Genomic DNA, 22423 nt, shown 5'->3' on the forward strand with positions numbered 1-22423 from the left:
TGTGATATAATAATTTTAAAATAAATCCTCCTCTTGTCTTCAGTTGTCTTTAACTAAGAAAACAATCCAAAAATAGGAATGATAACTCCTACAACTTTGGACAAAATATTTTTTAAGTGTATTTTTCTCTAAAACAAAACAAAAACAACCAAACAAAACCCAACCCACACAACAGCAAAAAAAAAAAAAAAAAAAAAAAAAAAGCTACTATTCAGGAAAATAGCATCAACAACAGATTTGGAAATGGTTGAAATGCATCAAGTGTGTTGCCATACCAAAAAGGGTGAAACTGATGATTTGTTACTTATGAACACAAAGCTGGAGAGAATGCCCATGTAATTTGAGAGGGTTTTTTTTTGGCTGGCTCGGCTTCTTTTTTCTTAATTAGCTGAAATTAAGGTTAGGTTAGGTCTCTTCAACTGAGAACTAACCCAAAACCCCAGCCAATGAGTTCTAAGTGCCTTGGCATGACACTTCTGTTGTTAAACCTTTCATTCTATTCTACTTATATATGTATATAAGTAACCCAGAAGGCCAGTGAAGATTGGTCTTCTTTCTATAGGGATCTTTACGATCTGTTGAAAAGTTTTTGGTTATCATGTTGTATTTTTAATGTTGTTAATGAAGACTATTTTTTTTTTCTGAAAATCAGGTCCTGCACATTTGCCTTTGGAAATCTAACTCAAGTGAACTTTGCTTAAGTGTTTTTGCCTGGCTAATGACTTCATGCTAACAAATACTACTGTGCACAAGTTTTCTCCTTAAGAACCACTTTTTTATGTCAAGATAAAGAAAACTTTGAGATTCATTCTATAAAAGCTTATTTTTATTAATATACTTTATATATGTGTGTGTGTATACATATATAAAGAAGAGAGAGTGACAAAAAAAAGTGATTTGACGGGTGATTGAGAAAGCCAGGGCACCACTGTGGTGGCAGCTGTGCTGTCTCATCTCTGAGAGCTCCCATGGTGAAGTAGCTAGTTGCTCTCAAGCTGCTCATTTCACATAATGCTCACCAGGGCAACTTTGGAGGGTGTGATTTTTTTATTTTTTTTTATTACCCATTTTTACCAATGCATGTGCCTAGGGACTGTAGGTCTTGCTCATATGACCATTGGAGTCAGTCATTACGAATATCAAAATTTTGTACTCCTAACATTCAGTCAGCTTGTAAATGAATGTGGGAAGAAAAATGAAGTATTAACACCAGAAGTCTGAAAAATGAAAACTTTTTAGAAGTATGATTTAGAAAAAATAATAAAAAATATGTCTGCATAATAGAAACATGCAGAAATTTTATCTGCAAATTTGCTGTTTTTCCTTCTAGAGAAATGTGGAACATTCACTTCCAGTATGAGACCAGTGTATCCTTCAAAAACCTTTCCCAATCATTACTCTGTCGTCACAGTAAGAATTCATGTATATTATGTTTTCACGACTGTTCACTATCAAGTTGTCTCCAAGGCAACAGTGTTTTTTTCTTTTTTCTTTTTTTTTCTTCCTGCGTAGATTACAAAAACTGCAGGATTTTCCCTCCAGAATATGGAAATGTATTTATTATACTCGTTGCATAATTTAGATTGTCATTGTATAACACTATAGTTAACTGCTCAGATCTAATTTCTTTAAGTAATCCAGTTCTTCTGAGACCAGCTGCAGGAATTCCCATATAAATGTAAATCATGCCACTTTACAAAACATCATTTGTATTAATATTTCCAATAAATTGCATATTTGTCTCTTCTTAAAGTCAGGAGTGAGAGCTGCCTGACTTTAAATTGTCAGCTTTGTTCTGCTTCTTCAGGGCATCTTGGCATAGCCCAGACATACATGAAATGAAATATCTGAGTATCATAGTAGTGTTGGCTCCATGATTGACTGTACCCAAACCTGGATAGAAGTATCCCAAACCTGACCTTGTGAATATCTTCACCTCCTGTGTATAAAGGAAAAAGAAAAAAGGAGGTTGTCAGCACTGAATGCAGGGTTGGAATCCCACATAACCTTCTTAGTTTCATGATGTGAGAAGTAAAATTGAATTAAATACTTGACGATCTGCATCTTCTTTCTTATCTTCCCGGTTTTTCAGGACTGGCTTTTGATAAATCAGCAGGAGTGCAGGAATGAGATTTTTTAATTGTGTAATCCTGCCAAGTATCCATGTGTCAATATGCAGCTAGAGGTGTTAACCATGCTCTATGGCCACTTTAGAGTATCCCTAAACACCATGTAGAGCTTTGTCTCAGCTCCCCATTCTTGTGAAAATTAGTAGTTGTGTTCATGAAAGCCCCAATGGTGTTATTATCACCTTTATTCTAAAAAGAAGTCAGTCTGTGTGAAAGAAGAGCACTCAGTCTGTTAAAGCTATCCAGCAGCTGGTGACTCGGAACTTCTTTAACTATTTAGAGAATGGTTTTCCCTAGCTGGAGCTTTCATCCATTGATATGCAATTCTCCTTTGAAATGCTTTTAATTATTATTTTCAATCTCACTGGAAAGCATTTAAAAATTGTAAGGTAGGTTTTGGTAGCAATAACAGGTGATGCTGTTAAATTTGCAATTTGAGGTACAGGTATAGTCTTGAGCTTGGAGTAGGGTCACATGCGGATTATTCCCTGAATGTGTCTGTCTAACAAACATGTTTGTGTAGCCAGAAGGGTCATAGCACTGCAACAAGGTATCCTCTCAATTACAGGGACTGTATCCTGAATCTCATGGTATAATTGATAACAAGATGTATGACCTCAGAAGAAATGCATCCTTCACCCTTAGAAGTGAAGAGAAGTTTAATCCACAGTGGTACCAAGGACAGCCTGTAAGTATTACTGCACAGCTGAGAGCATTACAGCAGTATTTTGTCATATTATTTAATGTCACTTGACTGTATAGTGATGTTAAAAAAGTTACAGAGGGTACTTCTAAGTCAGCCAAGAAGCGTTACTTACTTATCATGATTCAAAATTGCTATACTAGAGCTGCAGAATTAGGAACAAAGCAGTGCAATAGATTTTGTTTAACTTAAATGAAATTTGCCTTAAAGAGAAAACTAGCAAACAAAATTACTAATAAAGATAGCAGATTTTCTTCTGCTCTTAATATCACATGAGCTTGCAGTTAAGTTCTCTAAGGAAAATTTCAGACCAATTACAGTAATAAGCAGTAGTAAAGGTTTGCATTCTGCCCAAATTACTACTGAGTCTAAAGATGCAGTTTTAAAAGAAAAGCTCTTAGTTTAATCATGCTGCTATGGCAAATGTGCTGAGACTGCCATCAAAACCAACTGGCATGGGAAAGTTTGGGTGAGAGCTGATGTGAAGAACTGAGAAGGAGCAGATGCAACCTTTTAGTAATGTGTGGAGGACTGATATTTGAGGAGGAAAGAACACAAATGTAGACTTTGCAGGCCACAGAGAAGAAAGTGGTGCAGGAGTCTGGCAGGAAACGATGCTGAAAACAGAAAAATCTGTAAATCATGGGATCTGCCTTAAGATCAGAAATATTGACCTAACTGTTGCTCCTATATTTCAGAGTATGCATTGCTCCTTGGATCATTCCTGCTTCTTCTTGCTTACTCCATTGTTCTTGAGAAATTCCTGGTTTGTAGTACTCAGCTGTGGTTCTGCTATTGCATTATGGCTTCTAGCTGCGGAAGCTGGTAGCTCCTGCTTCTGTCCTGGCTCCCCGCACTGTAGCAGTGGAAGGGGTGTGGGTGTTTGCAATAAGGAATCAGGCTGGATGGTATATTGGGACTGCAGATAGCGGAGAGATGTACTCAGGACAGTCACTTTTGCTCTGCTTAACATTTTTAGTTTTTGATTGTTCTGAAAGGTGCAGAGATGGTGGGAGTGGTTCACAACTGAGTGAACTTCACTAATGACAATGATTATTCTTGTCCTGCAGATTTGGCTAACAGCTATGTACCAAGGTCTGAAAGCTGGTACGTTCTTCTGGCCTGGATCAGATGTAGCAATTGATGGGACCTTTCCAAATCTGTATGAAAAATACAATAGGTATGTGAAATTTTGTGTCTTGGATGAATATTTTACATTAACTATTGTGATGGGACACGTCCCAGAGAAAGTATAAAACATTTCATGTGTTTGTAAATAGTTGTACACCATATGAAAGAAGAATAGGATCAAATTAACTTCCACTGCAGTGTAGATTCTTTGCCTAATCATTTTGTCATTTCTTGGCAAACGTTTTACAGGAAAGATGTGGAAAAAACACCTCTAAGAGCAGCCAGCCTTGAAGCTTTAGTGCCTTTTCATTTATATTTATATAAGTCATCTATGGGTGTGTTTAGAGTCATTCAATCCAAATCCCTCATAAAGTGGATATATCAGGTCTTGACATAGCATTATCCTTGAAAGCTAACATCTTACTGTTAAATTGTTACTTGTAAATTGTTCCAGTGTGAAATTATTTTCATTTCAAATTTTCAAAATATTTCACATTAAGGCAGTGATATTTTAGTCAGTGATTGGTCTTCATTGCAATTAAGCATTTTCTTTCTAATGAAACTGCTACATAAATGTATTTATCACTTTTTATTTAATATTCTCACACCTCTTCCAGGAAACAAAGCTTTTCATTTCTATCTTCCTTGAATCAGTCTGTCTTCCTACACCTTAATATAGCATGGAAATCCTGATTCTTGATTTACTATCTATACTTTTCTTTAGCGATTTGTACATGTTCAGTTAAAGCGGTGATAGGTAGCTGAATTACTACCCTTGTGGATGCCTCATAATGTTACAGGTCAACATGCCTATTGTTGGTCTGCTTCAGAAATTGATGAGGATCTACTTTGTGACATAGTATGAGAACTAGTACTCAAACTGTATAAACATAAACCCCCAAACCAAGACTTTTTAAAAACTTAATACAGGAATGAAAACCTACACATGGCTTTGTACATTAAAATCAATTATTTTGTTTGTAAAATAAACACAAGAAATACTGAGAGCTATATTCTAATCTCATTGCAGTCAGTGGGGAGAATATTGATGTAAGTAAGCTTTAGAACAGGACATCAACTCTTCAAGAATCACGGAAAATTAGATAAACTTGTATTCTGTTAAAGATGCATTAATAGCACCCAGCTGAATTCAAATTTCTCTGCTAATAAACACTGATTTTGTAATATGTGTGACTGAAGTTTTATATGTATAGCTCCTGGAAAGATTTAGTTGATCTTGTATGGTTTTGATACAGCTCAGTCCCTTTTGAAGAAAGAGTGGTAACTATTCTTCGCTGGCTGCAGTTACCTGAAGATGAAAGGTAGGTATACAATTGCTAGCATAAGTTCTTGTTCCAGTGGTAGTGTGGTATTGCAATGAAATGATTTGTAAATATGATTTCTATTTTAAACAATATTATACATTACTCTAGAAATGTTAAAATACTATTTAATGCAAACTTGTTTTTATGTTTAAAACCTATTTTTACTGTTATGTTGCTCTATTTCCCTCTAATGTGCCCTGCTTCTGAATGATAGAGTTGTTTCCAATATTCCATATCCATTGTTGAAATATAATCTTTTCAAACTGTCTCAACGTGTATGTAAAATATTACATTTTTGGTACTGTTTGATATAGACCACACTTTTACACTCTGTATTTAGAAGAACCAGATTCCTCAGGCCATAAGTTTGGACCAGTAAGCAGTGGAGTAAGTATTTTCATAGTTTTTTTCTTCTTTTAATTTGAACTCTTGCTCTGATTCTATAATAAAACTTTTATAAATCACATTAGATGAACCAAGACCGTGTTCAGCATACTTATTAGAAAAAGATTTTTTGAATAGACAGCCTGTTCATAATTAACATCAATACAAAGCATGCAATAAACAGCCTATTCAGTAAGTCTAATTTTTATTTTGCTTCAGAAACTTTAAAATCGCCATCTCTTGTATGTTGTTTTATATGACCCATACAAACCCTTTATGTTGATTTTAGAACAAAACACCAACAGCAAAAACACACCACCAAAAATTTGTACAGTTTCACCTTGTAAAGAACAGAGATTGTATCCATGATAGTCCAAATTTTGGTGGATAAGCATTCATGCTATGATTTTCATTCATTTTCCCCAGTCTCTGTGCAAAGTTCAGATGAATATTGGTCTTATCTCCCTGCTGTTAGATTTTATGTCTTCTTGGAAAGAGAGTGATAAAAGGGAAGCTCACCCTTGACATAGGGTGTCAAGGGTGATATACATGTACCTTGTATAAGCTGTTGTATATATAAGTCTTTGGGACTGGTCAGTGTTGTTGTTTGCAAGAATACTAAATAGCTTTGTATGTGTATGTTTGTATTTTTTTCACTTCCACAAATGGAAGTGAAACATGAAAAAGAAAAAGCTCTCAGAAATTCAAGAACTTTTAAAAATCCTTCTGTCTTGACTGATCAGAAAGTTTGAGTAGGACTGATAGTGTAGATACATCCAGTCTTCTGTAGATGGAGGTAGCTCTGAGCTGTGCAGGTGCTAGCCAGGCTTCAGGCTCTCTTTTCATTTAGCGTCACGGATGCACCACGTGAGTCTGTTCTCAGTAGATGCAAAAAAAAAAAATGTATCTAAAGGGTTCAGAACTGAAAGCAGTGGGAATAGAGGAAAAGCAAGTTTAATGTGGTATTGAGAATGTTGTATTTTCCTGTCCTCACAGTTCCTCTTCTCATGTGAACTGTGTGCTCCCCGTTGTGCGTTTGGGGGTTGCTGCACAGTTGGTTAGTTCCCCTGTGTCCTTCACCTATGTCTGGACTGCATCTAACCTTGAATAGTCTATAAGAAAAATCCTTATTTGTTATTAGCACGTACTGTTGCAGTTTAAACTTATTCACTCTTTCTAGCAGTATTTATCAAATTATTTTTAATTAAAGTAGGCACTACATGCCTGCTTTTGTCCTTGCAGGTCATTTTGGCATTACAGAGGGTGGACAACATAGTTGGGATGCTGATGGATGGTCTCAAACAGATGAACTTGCATAAGTGCCTGAACATTATTTTTATATCAGATCATGGTAAATTTGATTTTGTAAAATGTATCAAAATTTTGAAGGGCTGTTATTATAAAGTAATGTTCTGAGTTTATACTTGCATGTTTGTGGCAATGTTAAGGAACCTGCTAATATATATAAACTTCTGTATTATGGGCATGGCATAAGAGATAATCAGTGTGGGTGAGAATTAGGCTGTGAGTGTGGGAAAAAGAAGTGGAGAACACTGAGAGGGATTAAATCATTTTCATATTTTATTCCAATTTTCTTTTGTAATCATTACCAACTGATAAAAGAAATCAAAAGGAGAATTTAAAAAATATATATATTTCATTTTACACTTTTAACTACACTACACAACAAGTCTATGATTTGCTGAAGTGAAAATCAAAGCCACATCTTCCTTTCAGTTATTAATTCTCTTATCCATTATTAAAAGGCTGTGAATATGAAACTTTGGTTTATTTCTCTGATAGCTTTTCTATGTTTTTATAATTATTTCTGTAATAAGTGAAAGTTGTATCTTTTACCAATCTTTTTTTTTTTCTTTCTTTTTTTTTTTTTTTCTTTTTTTTCCTGCTTTTGGAAGATATTGGGCTAAGTGAATCTTTGGTCTGACCATATCTCAGTGTTGCTGATAAAAAGACCTGAGAAATTGCATTTCTGATTTTTACAATTAACTTATGTGTGTCATCAGCAAGGGTACTCCACACTGATACTCACATATTTAAATAAAATTTATTTTCTTGTGCAGGAATGGAAGCAGGGAGCTGCAGGAAAACAGCATATCTGAGCAACTACCTGGATAATGTTCAAGATTTCATATTAGTACCTGGTCCTGCAGCTCGCCTACGACCTAATAATGTTCCAGATGAGTATTTCTCTTGTATGTAGTTGCTAAACTAATTTCTGTTACTTTGTTGTACTGTTTTGTGCTTTCTGAGTACAAACTTACGATATACATATTCCAGGTCATCTAGGGATAAGCTGGGTAATAATTAGGGGGAAATACTGAGTGGTACACCCATACTTTTAAAGACCACTCAACTTTGCAGGTCTGAAAGTGTACATAAATCCTACAAATTGCTTATGTGGGATGCCTCAGAGTGAAAATACACAAATGCTTTGCTTTGTGAAGGGCATTCCTTTGAATGTATCTTCAGTACTCAAGATAGACCCCAAAATCTCCACTCAAGTCTCACATTATTTCCTGATTCGCCAGTTTATATAGAGAGTTGCTGTATTTCAGATTTAAAGAAATGTAAAAATTTTACCATCTTTTACATATCATTTTAAGTATTATATTTTGTTGTTATTAAAAAAAAAAAAATATATATATATATATATATATAAAAATTCTTCTAATGGTCTGACAACAAACCAGTTGAGTAAACTGCAAATAATCATAAAAGAAGTTTATCAACCTGAGTCAAGATCAATGAATGCCTACAAATTTTAAATTTCTATTCATTAAGCAGTCTAATTGCAGCAGAACACTTAATACTAGCAGTTTTTAATTGATTTTAATGTTCAATACAAGTGCTTCCTTCACACTTCATTGCTTTTTCTGTCTAGATAATTGTTTTCCAAGCCCATTAAAACTTGTATGCCTCAACCCCAATGACTTTAAGTCCTGTTTACTTGGTGGTATTCTAAACAATTTTAATGTTTCCTTTGGAAAGTGTGGGTTCCAGGTTCTCTTTGGACAAACAAGGTCAGGGAGAAGAAAAGCAGAGTATCTCCTGTTTTTGACACATGCACTATTTCCATGAAATACTGTATCTGTCTTTGTAGCACTGAGTATATCTGTGCAGGAATTATTAATGGTTCCCTTGCAAGCGTAATCCTTTATGTACTTCAGTCAGGCACTGAGTATCAGACTCAGGGCAGAGTAACTGTGTGAAATGTAATGGGCCTGTGTTATACAAAACGTCAAGTTAAATGATGTGATGTCCCCTTTTGGCTTAAGTCTAAGAATCTGAATCCTGGCTTGCTTGCTCTTGGCTTTTCTTTCTAAGGACGCTTGCCAGATAAAGCTGCCGTCCTGATTGTTCTATTTGCTTCCTTTTTCCTTAGAGTTTTATTAGCAAGCAGGAAAAATCCAGCTTCATTAGCACAGCATTTAGCTGCCTCTTTTGTGAAAGCGTACTTCTGAGATTATTTTTCTAACTGTAGCTAAAGTACTTGAAAAATTTAAAACTGTAATTAAGCAAGGAAGGAGTGTCTCTGAACTAAAAGTTCATAAAAACAATAACTTGACAGCTTAGTGAATGTTTCGCTCTGCAGAGCTTTCATTATGGAAAAATGATTTCTGTGTCAGAATTTTTTTGAAATTAAATATATTACATAATGGGAATGCTTTCATTTTATGCCTGATCTTTTTTAACTTAGGTGACTAATTCTTACATATGATTCTTCCAGTTAACTATGAAGGCATTGTCAGAAACCTCACAGTAAGTGTTGTCTTACCTGTCCTAGCTTAACTTCTACTCGGTATTTTACAGCACCAGCTATTTTCTAAGCTAGTGAAATAGCATTTAGACTTTGAATCAGTGACCTTCCATATGCTGTAAAATTAACACAAAAAAAGTAGTTCCTTGTAAGGAAAGGGAAGGTCGAAGTTCAGTGAGGTGTCATGTGGCTGTCTCTGGTTGTGTATTAACTAAGGTTTTGTTTTCATTTCTTTTCACCTCTGACATAATGCTGTATCATGTTGCTCTTCAAACTGGAGAACATGTGTATCTGGGCTGTGCTGACTGAGGGCCAAATCAATGTAAAGCTTAGCTCCATTTCCTGGACAAGCTTGCTCTACACCCTTTTGGTAAACAGCTTTGAGCTAGGATAGTGATATGTTTTTGTCAATTCCAACTTATGGAATTTGCTTTTCTGCGCTATACTTCTAGACTTCTGTTCTCATCCCTGCACCACTGGAAAATCTGTTTGTCCCTGTGTGACCAAACTAAAAAACTCTAGAGTGTCTGTGACTTCCAGTGTTACAGAAATGTACAATTATTGTGCAATAAGTGGATAGTCTACTACCACTTGAAAATATCATAATGTTCATGTCTCTGTAATTTTTACAAATTATAGGCAATACAGTTTGGTTCTTGTATGACTGTAGCCTGTAAGGAAAAAAATAAGAAGAGTAACTCATTTCTATAATCTCATATAAATATTCTTTTAATAATTATTTAATGCAAAACCAGTTAGTTTTTGCTCTCTAAGTATAAATATTAATGTGCCAGACCATATGACTCCAAACTTAAAGGAGTCCCGTTGTCCTTAATAGAAGCTGTTGCAGACGCTTTTTAAGTGAAGTGCTTTGTAAGAACTGTGCATGAAATAAAGAAAATTGTGATGAAATGTACATTTATATTTTAATTTGAAATATTTCAGTGCAGAGAACCAAATCAGCCCTTCAAAGCCTATATGAAACAGCTTCTACCCAAGCGTTTCCATTATGCCAACAATGACCGAATTGAACCATTGCACTTTTATTTAAACTCCCAGTGGCAACTTGCTAGGTAAGTTGCAGTTTTCAGTACTTGGTTATACAGCAAAGAATTCATTGTTTTCTCATAGCTTTTGTCTTCCAGACACTTAGAGTCCAATGTTAGCTATTGTAGCCTGGAATTTTTGTCCTTGAGTTTCTTGTTGCAAGGGATGTTGCAAACAGAAACTATGCTCTTTTCTGCAGTTTGTGCAGACCTGAGAAGGCTCAATTCTAAACTCACAACTATGGATACTCCCCCATTGAATATGCGGGTAGTGGCAGGCTTTGTGACAAATGTTAGAAACTAAGGTCTCCTTTTTCTCAAGCACATCTTGCCATACTTTAGGAATTTCTGAAGTGAGTCATAAATAGTAAGCATGTGTACAACTGTTGTTGAATCAATCTTGTGAGTGATCCACATTGAATTTACAGACCATGCTGTTGTTAGAAATTAGCTTACATGTTCTGACCAATGAAATTACAATCCCCAGAATAAGGGCACCTGCTGTAATAATGTAATTTTGAACACCTCTGATACTCCAGAGCTTTCATCATCAAAGTGTTTTTCAGCCCATGTATTCAGTAAGTCCTGTTCTGTAAAACATGCAAGTCCTGCAAGTCAGATTTGGGTTACTAAAAATGAATGCATTCAAGTGATGTATGTGGATCTGACATATGTTGGAGATTCATTTTTACTAGACTATAAGATGCCCAGCTGAATGCTCTGAATTACATTACTATGTTTATTAAAAAAAAATAAAATGAAAATACTTATATAGTATACTGTAAAGATCTGCTTCTTAAATACCAGTGAAGCTATAATCTCTTACCCTGAGAACAAATATTTTGTTCATGTGTCTTCTAATACTTGACTTTAAATAGACACTTGAGAATTCCAGAGGAATAAGATTTATGGAGAAAACTATCATTGTAATTTTAAAGGCATTCTTCTCCAGAGCTTGAAGACTTTCTATTCCCTATGGATAAGCCTCTTAAAACTTTAAATAGACAAGCAAACAACACACCATGGAATGTATTCTAAGCTGATAGGGTTTGTAAAGTCTGAGTTATATAAATTGGGATTATTTTTTTTTAATAGGAAACCGTTTGAGATTAAAAGTTGCACGGGTGGATTCCATGGCTCTGATAATCGTTTCCCCAGTATGCAGGTGAGACTTGAAAACTTATGTTAACTCTTATTTTTAGCACTTTCAGTTTATGAATGTTGTGGCTGCTAGGTGTTGGGTTTATTATTATTATTATTATTTTACGATCTATGGTGCTATTCCATCTGCAATTAAAGAAATCAAACATTTATTTTTATATTTATTTTATACTATTGTGATGTGCTGGGTAACCCACACAAGGTGGGATTCTATTGGTGTAAGTGTCAGGCAAAAATACAGGACTTGCCTCAGAGATTTGACTGTGCTGGTGAGAATATAAAGATGTTCCAAGTTTTATTGTTTTAACATTAAATGCAGGAAAAGAGAAAACTTATCTTTCCAAATCCTTAAATATAGGAATCATAGAGCATGAGATTTCAGATTTGATGGGACCTCATGAGATCTCTAGTCCTATCTCCAACTCAAAGCAGAGTCAGTTTACTCAGGACTTCATGCAATTGCATCTGAAAACTGCCAAGGATATGGAATGCACAACCTCTCTGGGCAGCTCCTTGCATTGTCTCATTGGCCTCATCATTTAAAAAAAATAATAAAAGGAAGATGGTGGGGGGTTACCGTTGTCTCCCTCCCTCCTACCACGTACCACTGGAGAGCATGGTGCTGCCAGCATCCCTTAGCCAGTCAGTTCCTCTGGTCTCTGAGGCTAGTCCATTCTCCACAGTAACTACCACCAGAAGTAACAGTCTTAAACGACAGTAAAGAAGAATGGATTTAATTATTAGAAAACTCCTTTTAAATCATTATAGAATTGGATAGTTTGACCTGTAAGTCTATGGAGATCCCACCACAGGAATACTCTAAGAACTGTTCAGACACACATCTTGCAGAAATGATTATATATTTTTTTGATTCCGTTTATTGCATAAGTTGACCAAGTGGTCTCCCAACTCTATAATTCTATTGTTTCATGATAGCCTAGGTAACACTGTTCTGAGGTAGCCCTGCTGTTTAGCTTGTCAGTCATGTTTAAATTGAGGACAGAGTCCCTAACGTCTTCTCTTTAATAAGGAATGTAAGGGAAATATAGGGTATTAAACTTGAGAAACATGAAATCATATTCTCAGTCAGCTCCCTCTGATTTGGGCAGGTCACTTAACCTATTCTCAGCTCAGCTCTCTATCAACAAAATGAAAGGCAATACTCTATTTCAAAAAAGTTATCTTCAGAATAAAATCTACTAACAGTTGTGAGTTAAACAGTGTTGTAAAAAGACCTATTTAGTCCCTGTAAAGCATAGATTTTACTCTTAAAAGACTTATTTTACATTATGATAAATATAAGTATTTAGTGTTGACATCAACTTATTTTATTAACTGTTAATCAAACCTGTATTAATTGTGTATCAGTTTATCCTTCCAGGTTTACTCTTCTTCCCTGATTTGACAATAGAAAATAAATTGTTTTTTCTATACCTAACCCTGGGTTAAACCAACAGGGCCACGTGATGCCAAATGACTGCTTGTTGCAGTCTCTCTGCTACAGTTTGACTGCATAAATTTTCTTCAGTAGTTTGACAATAAAGTCAAACTTCTTGCCAGACTTGGAATTGTCAGTTTATAGCATCCCTAATTGGGCTTTTTCATCCTGTTGTAGCTTACATCACACCAGCATAGATTTCATACTGTGTAATTGCCCAGGTCAATGGAAAGGAGGTAGCATATTCCTGCCTCATCTAGTTGTGATTAGGCCTCTTGAGTACATTGTTAGGCCACAGATTTTGGTAGCAACAATTGCAGAATAACAGCTTGCATTATGCTAACATCTTAAAAAAGAAGTTAGAATTTTTAGCCTCTATTTTTGCCACACAGCTATGAAATGAGACAATTGCATGGTTTGCAAAGAGCTTTGAGATCTACAGAATGCAAAGCATCTATTGCTCATTCAGTATATTTACGTCAGATGTGCACAAGCTGCTTTACTTAAAAACAAACAAACAAACAAACAACCCTACCTGAATGTCTCAGGGTAAGTTTAAAAACAATTGTCTTGACAACAGTTGAATTTAAGCATTTGCTGCCTATAGCTACCTTGCTCTTAGTCCTGCAGTGAATCCTGCTCTATGCTAGCGTAAGCTTTGCATGGCTGCAGAGCTAAGTAGGTCTGGGAACTAAACCAGATGAAAAAGAGCCAGCAGAAAAAAAAAAAAAATGTTTTGAACTGACCGAGTTTCTGGATCAGGTTTGCCATATAGCTATACAGTTGCTTGTGCCAGCACAGCTCAGGAAGTGGTGCAAGAAAAAGAATAAACAGCTGCAAATGAGAAATAGAAGTCTAGGATATCACCATTCCTTTATCTATTTAAAACAATGATACCAACAGATGTTTTTGCAGACTTAAATTAAAAGTTTCCAAATTGTCTACAGGTGTCCTGGTTTCGGCTAGAGTAGAGTTAATGGTGTTTAGCTGCTTGCTGGCTTAAACCACAACAGGGCATGAATAGCAATGGTTATTTTGGCTCAACATTTCCATTAAATCACTTAAATCATTTAGGAGAATGAGCTTAACTTCTTCAAAAGCAGAGGAGAGCAAAGAACTTCATAAATGGATGGAGACATCTTTTTAAAGGCGATGAGACAGAATTGGTTTTCCTACTACTCCTTTACTATTTTTTAAAATTATTCCCATATCTTTTCAAATATCTGATTAAGTGCATTGTACTAGAAAAATAAACTTTTTAAATAGAAGGATGTTTTAACTTGACCCATACAATGTTGCTAAAGTAAAGGTAAGATTTTGGAAGAAAATGCTGAGTGTGAAGATATTTTCAGTTTCAACCTGTCTGAAAGAGAATTCCACTTTTCTCTGTGAACCTTAGGCTATCTTCATTGGTTTTGGACCAGGATTCAAGTTTCGAACTCAGGTTGATCCATTTGAAAACATTGAAGTATATAATTTAATGTGTGGTAAGTACAATTGATTGGGGTCTCCTCTGTTCATTAAAAACGTAGCATCTTTTGGGTGTTAGAAATCTTTTTTTAATAAGTAACTTTTAAACGTCATTAGAAAACCGTCCTTAAGATTTCATGCTGATTTTCATTAATTAAAAGCTGTTTGTTTTTCTGAGAAAGATTCAGCTTCTAAATGACTGAGAACTATTCAGGCTGTGCAAGTTAGGCTGCTTATATCTCTATTTTCCACCAGTCCCTGTGCATGCCACTGGCTCACCAGTACTAAAACTGCCTACTTTACAATCTCCCTCTTGTCAAGAAGGCATCCTCCCTTTCTCTCTCCTATTTAATTAGAAGCTTAATTCAGTATTATTCCCTCAGGTGACTTTATTCAGGCAGTGTAGTAATAGCAATCACAGTAATGGCTATGAGGATATGGATTCAGCTGCCAGGCAGCTCGTTTCCAGGAAATCTGAGTCATGTCCCCCTTGCCCCATCCAATTTTTCATGCACTTGAGCAATTTCTTGTGAGTTCTGTCATGTGTGTTCTTATTTGTTGTTTTCCTTTTTTATGTTTTCAATTTTAATTATTTTAGATGTTTTTAATTCAGTTAACTGAATTTGAGATTTTCTTTTTGAAATTGACATACTTAAGTCATGTAACAAACTGTCTCCCTGATTCACCCATGTCTGTGTCACTTGTTCAATTTATGTATTGTATCTTTTAATACTTGAATTTGGATGTTTCCCTGTTCATTCTCATTGTCTAATATCACAGCTGTTTCAAATGCACTTTTTTTTTTTTTTTTTTTTTTTTTGTCTTTTAATGGTCTGCAACTATCTTGTTAGCTTGCAGTTCCATGGCTTTAGAGCCTTGCTCTAAAGCTCGCTGTCTCTTCATTTGCATAGCTGCAGTACTCAGGTTCCCCATTTCTTACACCTCTGTGGTCTTCAGTGCACCAGAGAAGTGGGTTTTATTCTAGAAAATCAGACCTGGCTGCCCTCCTGTTTTTCCCCTTTCAAATACAATGTGACTGTTATTGCCTTCTCTTGTGTCTGTTCTCCTTCGTTCTGTGTTTCATGGTTTCTCCCAAAGCCCACCACTAGTTTTTCTGCTTTCAGAGTTCATTTATTCCCCTTGAGGTCTTCACCTGTTTTCCATTATCTCCTGCCTCCTTCTCTTTCTTGCCAGGATCCATGCTTGCTCTAACACCTGCTTCTGTGAAAGACAATATGTTGCCAAAGGGTTTGATCCAGAAAGCACTTAACGGGAACACTGCACATGCTTGAGATCAGTGGCAATATTCAGGTATACCATATTTAAACCATGTGTTTAAATTCTCTGCTGGAATAGGAGACAGAGGCCATTAGGAAGTGTGTATTGCATACCCTTGTATGTTTTGATGTCTTGTTATGTAGTGGTTGATTTCCTTGAACCTTCCTATACGCCCCCATTCCTTTCTGTATATGCCTCAGGGGAGGGGTAGGGTCCCTACTGGCATCTCATGGAAGCAAGTTCAGTGACAGATGAGACATCTTATGTGTATTCACTGAGATACAGATTTCTTCCATCCTGTACAGAAAGGGTTAGAAGCCAGCAACTTAACTTTTAGGTAGAAAATTGTGAAATGAGACAACTTCCTAAGCCTTTTCCTTGCTATGGGTTTTAGGTGTGGTTCTGGATGGCAGAAAGGCATCTTTCCCTTGTCATTTGGGTTCCTAAGGTGCACCTTCTTCAAAGGGCAGCTAGAGAAAGAGAAAACGGTTCCAATTTATGCAGCACATTAGCGCTTAAATCATGAACACCAGATATGTACAACTGATCCTCTTGTCTGAATGAAGATCTCATGTTTTCCAAAGCGTTCGAACTGCTAGACTTGGAGGTTTCTCAGATATTGTGAGTTCCTGGATGCTCCAGTTAAAATGATAAGAAGATAAGAGTGTAATTTAGCTGTTGAACTGGGGATGTGAGTTCCAGGATTGATTCTGTGGTATGGCTTACTTATTTATTTATTTTTATATACTGTTTTTTTTTGAGATGTTCGTTGGAGCAGGGACTGCTATAGAAAGCTTGATTAATTCTTCCCAAAGAGAAGCAGCTTGTTCTGGAGGGAATGAGGTCATAATATGAATGGCACATTGCAGGGAGAAATGTGTTCAATTGCCACATGTAGGAAAGAAAGTTGAGCTCTGAACTCCTGTGCTCTAGGTGAGTGATCTAACCACCGAGCTTTTGGATGCAAGGCTGTCTCATCACCTGCTGTACTTTGGAAACATATTATTTCATAGATTTAATATGAAGTAGATGGAGAAACAACAAATCTATAAATCCTAGTGAGGATTAAACATGAAATAGGGCTTGGTCTTTTCAGCTTTGCAGAATTGCCCGATGCACCTCTGAGCATTGGTGTTAGGCAGCTTTTAGTTGCTTAAGTTTCTTTAACTACACAGGTGGTTTTGGAATGCAGATTATTTTTATGGTTAGTCTACTTTGGTTGGAATTTTGAAGCTTTACATTTTAGAGTTCAGTGCTAAGCAGAACCCATGTTCTATGCTGGTTCTTTTACAGTTTTATACTTTAGTGATGTTTAACTGAAGTGTGTGTACTTAATTTTCAGATAATAAAAAAACAAACAGAAGAACACCACCAACAAAAAAAAGCCCCCAGACTTATGCCCCCAAACTTAAATGTGTAGCCACAGGCTTCAAGTGTTTGAGATTCCCATTCTGTCTTCTACTGCATGTTTGGATGCTGCAAGTTCACTTTCCTTCAGAAGTAAACCCTCTGTCATTTTTTGTGCTTGTTCTGTCCCTCCTTGCAAGCAGACTAATAATATCCTGAGCCCTAGATGAGAATATATGTGCTTCCTTTTAAAGGGGTCATTGCTTTCCCTTTCAGTTGTCCTGAATAGCAAGTAGTGCAGGATTATTGACTCACCCATGCTTTTAATCACACGTAACTGTGATCACAATACAAGCAGCAGTGTGTTACAGTCTTTTTTTTTCATCCTGTTATTTGAATTATTTTGTAGACTTGCTTGATTTGAAACCAGCCCCAAACAATGGAACCCATGGACAGCTAAACCATCTTTTAAGGAATCCCATTTATATCCCTCAGCATCCCAAAGAAACAATCCATCCTTCTGAATGCTCTGTTGTGGGACAAAGAAACTTTCCAGTGAGCCTTGGCTGTTCCTGCAGGACAGTGGTATGTGCTGAAATGGTTGAAGTTGTGGAGGCAAATGTCTGTGTCGTATTCAGAGTGAGACTCTGGATTATTTATTTACCCTGTAGTTTTTCAGCTTGCGTTTTATATCTGGTTTTTGATCTAGTCTCAGATCAAAATGAAATCTTGCCTGGGGCTAGTGGGTACTAGCCTGTATTTGCACGTTCATTTTTGCAGTTTTCTTATGTGAAGACACATTCAGCTATGAAGAGCCTGGAAAACACTGCAGAAGCAAGCTTTGACGGGGAAAATATTCAGTTCTTGCTTCACTAAATTGTGTTGAAACTTTCTTTCTGTGACTATGTTGTGTCCTTGGGCTGTGTATTTCAAGGCTGTTGATTTGCCTGTGGCAAAAGCATGTTTCTGAATATAGCTCCTTTCCTGTAGATGTCAGTGAGTTCTGTACAGGGATAACTTGCAAGACAGAAGTGTTAACATTTGTTATTTTAAGTGTAGTAGTAGCTCATAATTTTCTTTGTGGAACACATAGGAGAATCTCAGTGTTTTTGCTTTATACTTACAGGGTTTGCCAGTAAGGGATTTTCAACAGCGTTTAAATCTCACTGAAACAGAAGGTAAGAACTTTAGCTAGTAGAATAGAATGATAACAAAAATGTAAGAATGATTAACAACATGAAATGTTTAACGTCTAAACTTCTGAGCAAATCTCAAATATGTGGGATAATAATTCTTTGAACTACTCTGGGGTTACAGTTATGTTGTGTATATACTTGGGATTTAGATGCAGTCCTGCTGAGCCATTTGTTCGCAAATAAATGCTTATTCTTGTACGTGTCTCTATGACACATGTATTATTATCTGAATTTTCCAGCACTGAAGTAATGATTACTCCAGAAGGTAAAGCAAAGCTGTTGTATAGGGAAGTATCCGACAAGAATATAACGCCAGCACACTCATAATGAAGCATGGAGTGTTCATGTGATATGGTTGTTACACAGGGTTAAGTCATTGTTTGTCGTAATTCTGCTGTGTTTCAAAACTATGGACACACTCATGCCATTTTTGAGCTGCAGTTTGCAAGGTGGTAAATGTGCTCATGACTCACAAAACAAAATAGACTAGTTAGAGCATGAAGCAAGTAAGACAATAAGTGAATAATGAAAATCAAGTTGAAATGGAATATACTAATACCTTGATACTAATACGTTAAAAAGTGACATCAAGATATTAGGTTGTCAGAATAGGAAATAAACTGATAGAGACCTTTGCCATGTGTTTGCTCACTAAACCCTGTTTCTTAAGCAAATAAACTCCGTATTTGGTGACACCTCACTGTACTTCACTATTAACTACTGGATTTGTATGCCAGTTACAGGCAGGCACACAGCAATAGTTGCTGCTTATTCAGGACTAATTTAAGCCTTCTGTTGACTCATGTAGCTAGCCCTGACAAAAAGTGGGCAGAGTTTTCTTGAGTCTTTTCCACTAAAAACAGGGCATCTTTTTAAAATGTGTTCCAGAGTCCTTTAAAAATCATTCAGTATTTTAACACCCATGAGAGCACACAGTGACATTCAGTTAGTAAAATACAGGAGTACGTGCTTTTCCCATAGCAGGTAAGCAGTTTCACTAAAACAAGCTGTTAATGTGTATGTAGAAGCATGAGTGCCCCGCTGAATCTGGCTTTGAAGAAATATGCCAGGCACATAATCCATTTTAGTCCCATTTTGTTAAGATATGAACCTAAGGTGCTCAATCTACATTTCTGAAACAGTGGGGTCTGGGTTTGGATTATGAGTGAGACCTATGGTAGCACTCATTTTAACAGCAGTAATCTGCTTCTAAGAATTGTGCACTTATTAGTTATAAAAGGCACGGATAATGAAAATTTAGTAGCCAGGCTAGGTGCTCCTTAAGATTATTTAGAGTTTTTTAATTACTTTTTCATATTCTGGCTTTGATTGCTGTAACTTGACAACTTGTGAGAACAACGAGGTATTAACTGCATATTTATTTTTATGAAAAAAAAAAAAAAAGTTTGCCTTTTCCTTCTTGGACAGAGAAGTAAATGTCATAATCTTGACATTCTTTGTCATGTGGAATTACAGTGAGAAAGGAAACTGCGGCATTAATTGAACACTTTTTTTCCTCATTTAAAACAATTTTGTGGATGGCAGTGAACTACTTAACAGAAAATATCCTTTGAAGCCTTGATACCCTTCCTTATAATCCCAGACCTGTAACAATTGAAAATACTTCAATTTTCAGTAGCAAAATAATATTTTTATTATTTAAGATAATTTCATAATGTTCTAGCTTTGCTTAGTTTTTTATTTTACGTCAGAGAACTAGAAACTTGAAAAACTTATTTTTTGTTTATTTCCAGTCAGAAAAATAATCTTCAATGTTTTGATGAAATTTAAATCTATCTTGGAGGCGGTGAGGGAAAGGACCTGAAAGTTTTTGCAGACGTCTTTTGATAGCAGCAGATGATTGCAAGAGCATGTGTTTCTTATGACTTTTATTTACCTTTTTTTTTTTTCTTTTTAAGATAAATTATATTGACTAATTCTGTTGCTAACTCTGCTTTACTCTTCAGCTTATGTCTAATAACTTTTCCTCTTCTGATCCCACATAGTGTCTTTCTGATATGGTTGTAAAGGAAAGTCTTCTCTTGTCTGTTGGATGAGGTGGTTGGCCAGTCAATATAAACAGGCAGTGTCTTAGGCAAGGATTTGTGCAATATCTTGCATAAAGCACTTTGAGATATTTATTTCCGTATACAAACTTTCTAAAGAGGTGTGGCCCATGAGAGAGAGAGAAGAAAGCTTTTGTGGCTATAGCCATCATTATAAAGCAATTCCACATGCATTTGAAGATCTAACCAGTATTTCATTTAGATCTCTATAGCCCTTTAAGTGTCACTTTTAATATGACTTTGTGGGTTATGTTAAAATAGTCCCTTTAGCAGCTTTGAAATCATGATGGTTGGTTTGTGTCCTATATAAATGTTAATTAAAAGCAGATCCCACATTACATATGTATATCAAAACACAAAGTCAACTAAGACTTAAATTTGCATCTTAGATTCATCTATTATTTTAAATGGCAAAATGTTTTAACTATACTGTAAAACTGAATTTGGTATGTTTGAATTATGGATATTGGTATTTTACTTTATACTGGCGTTGTCAGTTTACTTATTGCGTTATCACAGAAACTATACCTTTGATACAAAAATTAATTTCTTTTACTCCATTACTGTGACTTTCCTTTTTGGTAATTAGAAACTAGGGCAACTGTAGGTGTATGAGAGGAGGGTTCTCAAAAAACATTATTGACTGAAACATAACAAGCACTATTTCTGTTCTAGTTAAGAAGACAGAGAAACTTACTTTGCCCTATGGACGGCCCAGAATTCTGCAGAAGAGACATAATTACTGCCTACTTTACCATTACCACTATGTAAATGCGTACAGCAAGGACTACAGGATGTCTTTGTGGAATGCATATACCATTAACAAAGATGTAAGTAACTGAATAAAGGTTAGAAGCAACTTTGAAAAGTAAAAAGCTTGAATATAAGTTATTACTGAACACCTCTCATTTAGGTTGGAAGAGACTCTTAAGATAATCTTATCCAACAGTTAACCTAGCACTGCCAAGTCTACCCTTAAACCATGTCACGAAGCACGACATCTACACATTTTTTAAAGAAGTCTAGGGATGGTGACTCAACTACCCAGGTAGCCTGTTCCAACAATTCATAACCCTTTCAGTGAATAAATTTTTCCTGATATCCAATCTAAACCTCCTCTGGTGCAACTTAAGGCCATTTCCTCTTGTCTTATCACTTGCTGCTTGGAAGAAGAGACTGATTCCCCACTTTGTTATTGCCTCTTTTAATGTAATTGTAAAAAGTACAATAAGGTCTCCCCTGAGCCTCCTTTTCTCTAGGTTAAACAAACCCAGGTCCCTCACCTGCTCCTCATAAGACTTGGTCTCCAGACCCTTCACTAGCTTTTTTTTGTCCATCTTTAGACGCGCTCCAGCACTTCATTTGTCCTTCTTGCAGTGAGGGGCCCAAAATTGATCACAGTACTTGAAGTGCAGCCTCACCAGAGCCGAGTACAGAGAGACAATGCTTCTCTAGTCCTGGCCATGTTATTTCTGACACAAGTCAGGATGCTGTTGGCCTTCTTGGCCACCTGAGCACACTGCTGGCTCATATCCAGCTGACTATCAACCAATACCCCTAGGTCCCTTTTTGCTGGGCAGCTTTCCAGCCACTCTTCCCCCAGCCTGTCTGTTGTGTTACATGGGGTTGTTGTGCCCTAAGCGCAGCATCCGGCACTTGGCCTTGTTGAACTTCATACAGCTGACCTCAGCCCATCGGTACAGCCTATACAGATCCTCCTGCAGAGCCTTCCTACCCTCAAGCAGATCAACACATGCACCTAACATGGTGTCATCTGCAAACTTACTGAGGGTGCACTCGATCCCCTCATCCAGATCATCGATAAAGATATCAAAGAGAAATGGCCTCAGTATTGAGTCCTAATACATATGAGATATAAAAAGTCATTTTGTATGATCTTCTCTTTACTTTCCTATGTTAGTAAGGACTGGCTTTGATTCCTTCCTGTTCCTCAGCATGAGCTGTGGTTTT

At 36.3% G+C, this 22423-nt stretch overlaps 1 protein-coding gene across 1 annotated transcript in view; it reads left to right on the forward strand.

Annotated features, from left to right (window-relative positions):
• ENPP1 (ectonucleotide pyrophosphatase/phosphodiesterase 1) overlaps positions 1–22423 on the forward strand; it is a 54279-nt gene that overhangs the window by 26061 nt on the left and 5795 nt on the right. Inside the window, exons 7-20 of the mRNA XM_032184480.1 lie at positions 1331–1410; positions 2698–2817; positions 3903–4012; positions 5220–5285; positions 5603–5675; positions 6915–7023; positions 7754–7885; positions 9421–9452; positions 10396–10523; positions 11592–11661; positions 14495–14582; positions 17600–17775; positions 18317–18368; positions 21128–21282. Of these exons, the coding sequence (XP_032040371.1) occupies positions 1331–1410; positions 2698–2817; positions 3903–4012; positions 5220–5285; positions 5603–5675; positions 6915–7023; positions 7754–7885; positions 9421–9452; positions 10396–10523; positions 11592–11661; positions 14495–14582; positions 17600–17775; positions 18317–18368; positions 21128–21282 (1391 nt within the window). The remainder of the gene's footprint in view (positions 1–1330; positions 1411–2697; positions 2818–3902; positions 4013–5219; positions 5286–5602; positions 5676–6914; positions 7024–7753; positions 7886–9420; positions 9453–10395; positions 10524–11591; positions 11662–14494; positions 14583–17599; positions 17776–18316; positions 18369–21127; positions 21283–22423) is intronic.

Source organism: Aythya fuligula, chromosome 3 (assembly GCF_009819795.1).
Source record: "Aythya fuligula isolate bAytFul2 chromosome 3, bAytFul2.pri, whole genome shotgun sequence".
Classification (NCBI taxonomy): domain Eukaryota; kingdom Metazoa; phylum Chordata; class Aves; order Anseriformes; family Anatidae; genus Aythya; species Aythya fuligula.